The sequence below is a fragment of the Nannospalax galili genome, unplaced genomic scaffold, assembly GCF_000622305.1.
Source record: "Nannospalax galili isolate Female #2095 unplaced genomic scaffold, S.galili_v1.0 scaffold1852, whole genome shotgun sequence".
Classification (NCBI taxonomy): Eukaryota; Metazoa; Chordata; class Mammalia; order Rodentia; family Spalacidae; genus Nannospalax; species Nannospalax galili.
In genome coordinates, this window is record NW_008331531.1 from 27,076 (window position 1) to 28,717 (window position 1,642).

At 42.8% G+C, this 1,642-nt stretch overlaps 1 protein-coding gene across 1 annotated transcript in view; it reads right to left on the bottom strand.

Moving 5' to 3' along the window:
• LOC103728704 (von Willebrand factor A domain-containing protein 5A-like) overlaps positions 1 to 1,120 on the bottom strand; it is a 28,070-nt gene extending 26,950 nt beyond the window's left edge. The window contains 4 exon segments of the mRNA XM_008826664.1: positions 267 to 458; positions 461 to 477; positions 753 to 966; positions 1,081 to 1,120. Of these exon segments, the coding sequence (XP_008824886.1) occupies positions 267 to 458; positions 461 to 477; positions 753 to 966; positions 1,081 to 1,120 (463 nt within the window).
• Between the last annotated feature and the right edge of the window lie 522 nt (positions 1,121 to 1,642).

Here is a 1,642-nt window from a genome sequence, read left to right on the forward strand (position 1 = left end):
TAAGATACTCAACAGGATTCAAGGAGCAGTTGGATTGGACCCTCTGGATGCCATGCTCAGAGCTGATGGTGGCCATCATGCTGAGTATGTAGGACAGGTCTTCCAAAGGGACTATGGGAGTCTTCACATCCAGGCAACTGTCCCCAGACAGGTCTATAAAAAGGTATCTTAGTTCTGCTTTCCATGCCAAAAGGTTTCAACACACCCAGCGACTTATGGAAATTACTCAATTCTATAACTGGCTTTCAAAGAGTCAGAGTACTTACCAGATAGCTGGTACCTAGGATTCAGGATTGCTGGGAGCACATAGTGCAGGGCCCCATCTGCTTCTAGGGACAGCTCCTGCACATACTTCAGAGTAAGTGCCACTTTGGCCCCAGGCTGCAGGTTCCCAATGTTGCAAGAGAAGACATCCCTAGAATAGTAGTCTGTTTCCAATAGGTAGGCCTGGTGGCCGGGGAGAGCGCATCCTCATAGCTGCTATGAGCCCAAGGGAGGAGCATGAGGGATGGAAACGAAATCACAAGTAGTCAAGAAGATCCGAATTGGTGCGAAGGGTGTTATATGGGTCCAATGAACTTCAGAGCTGTATTCTGATAGCCTCTAATTTATTCCTTCTGCTCTATTAGTTTTAGGCAAAGAGTATTTAGAATTGAATGGAAGAAAGAACATTCTGCACAAGCACTTATAAATTCTTCATAAAGATCAAATGAGAATGCAATAAAGAAATAAGGAGGGAGGAGATCAAGGACTCAGCCCGCACCTTCATCTTCTCCTGCAGTTCTGCCACAATTGTCTTCCCATCCACCAAGGCCTTGAAGCTGTAGACAGCAGAGTCTTCATCCACGGGGAACACAAAGAAGGCCTCCAAGGGGACTTTTTCCTCATTCTCATAGTTTAAGGTTGCAGAGACCCCAGCCTCGAAGTCATTGATGGACAGGGTCACAGAGATGCTCTTCAGTGGCACTGGGGAGAGACCAGGGTGAGGAGATCAACAAGCTTTTCTAGAGTGTCATCAATCAATTAGCAACTTTCTGAGTATTAAAGAGTCTAGCATCAACACTCATGAATCAGGCTTACCTGACTTTTGGCCAGTGAGTAAGCCATAGGAATGTTCCATGATGACACCACGTTTCTTTGGAAAAAACACATCATTAAGAGGGCCATGTTGAGGGTAACATATTTCACCCTAGTAGCTTATGTACTTCTGTCTGTTAGAAGGAGTTAAAGCTATAACCAGGATAAAAGTTGATGAGAAGGGGAAGAGATGTCAGTAGTGTGATTCCTGTTTAATGTCACTCCAGCTGTGGAAGCTTCAAGTGTTCATTAAACAAGAAATCCATGTAGCTACTTAAGGTTGCTTCAAACACTAATTCAAACTTTTTAAGAAAGTTTTTAATTAGTGTCTCCATTGGTAACCGAATAGGTACCATGATTTAGTACTTTGAACCTCATTATTGTTCATCCAACATTAGCATCCTCATACGTATGCTCCTCATATACATGTACATATAAGAGCTTCCAGGATTCAGCCTGTTCCAGAGAAGGCATTTATTTAGCCAATGAGGATATATACATATAGCACTTATTCTGTTGACAATGTTAGTATTGTTTATTTAGAGTTATTCTATTCCCAAATCTG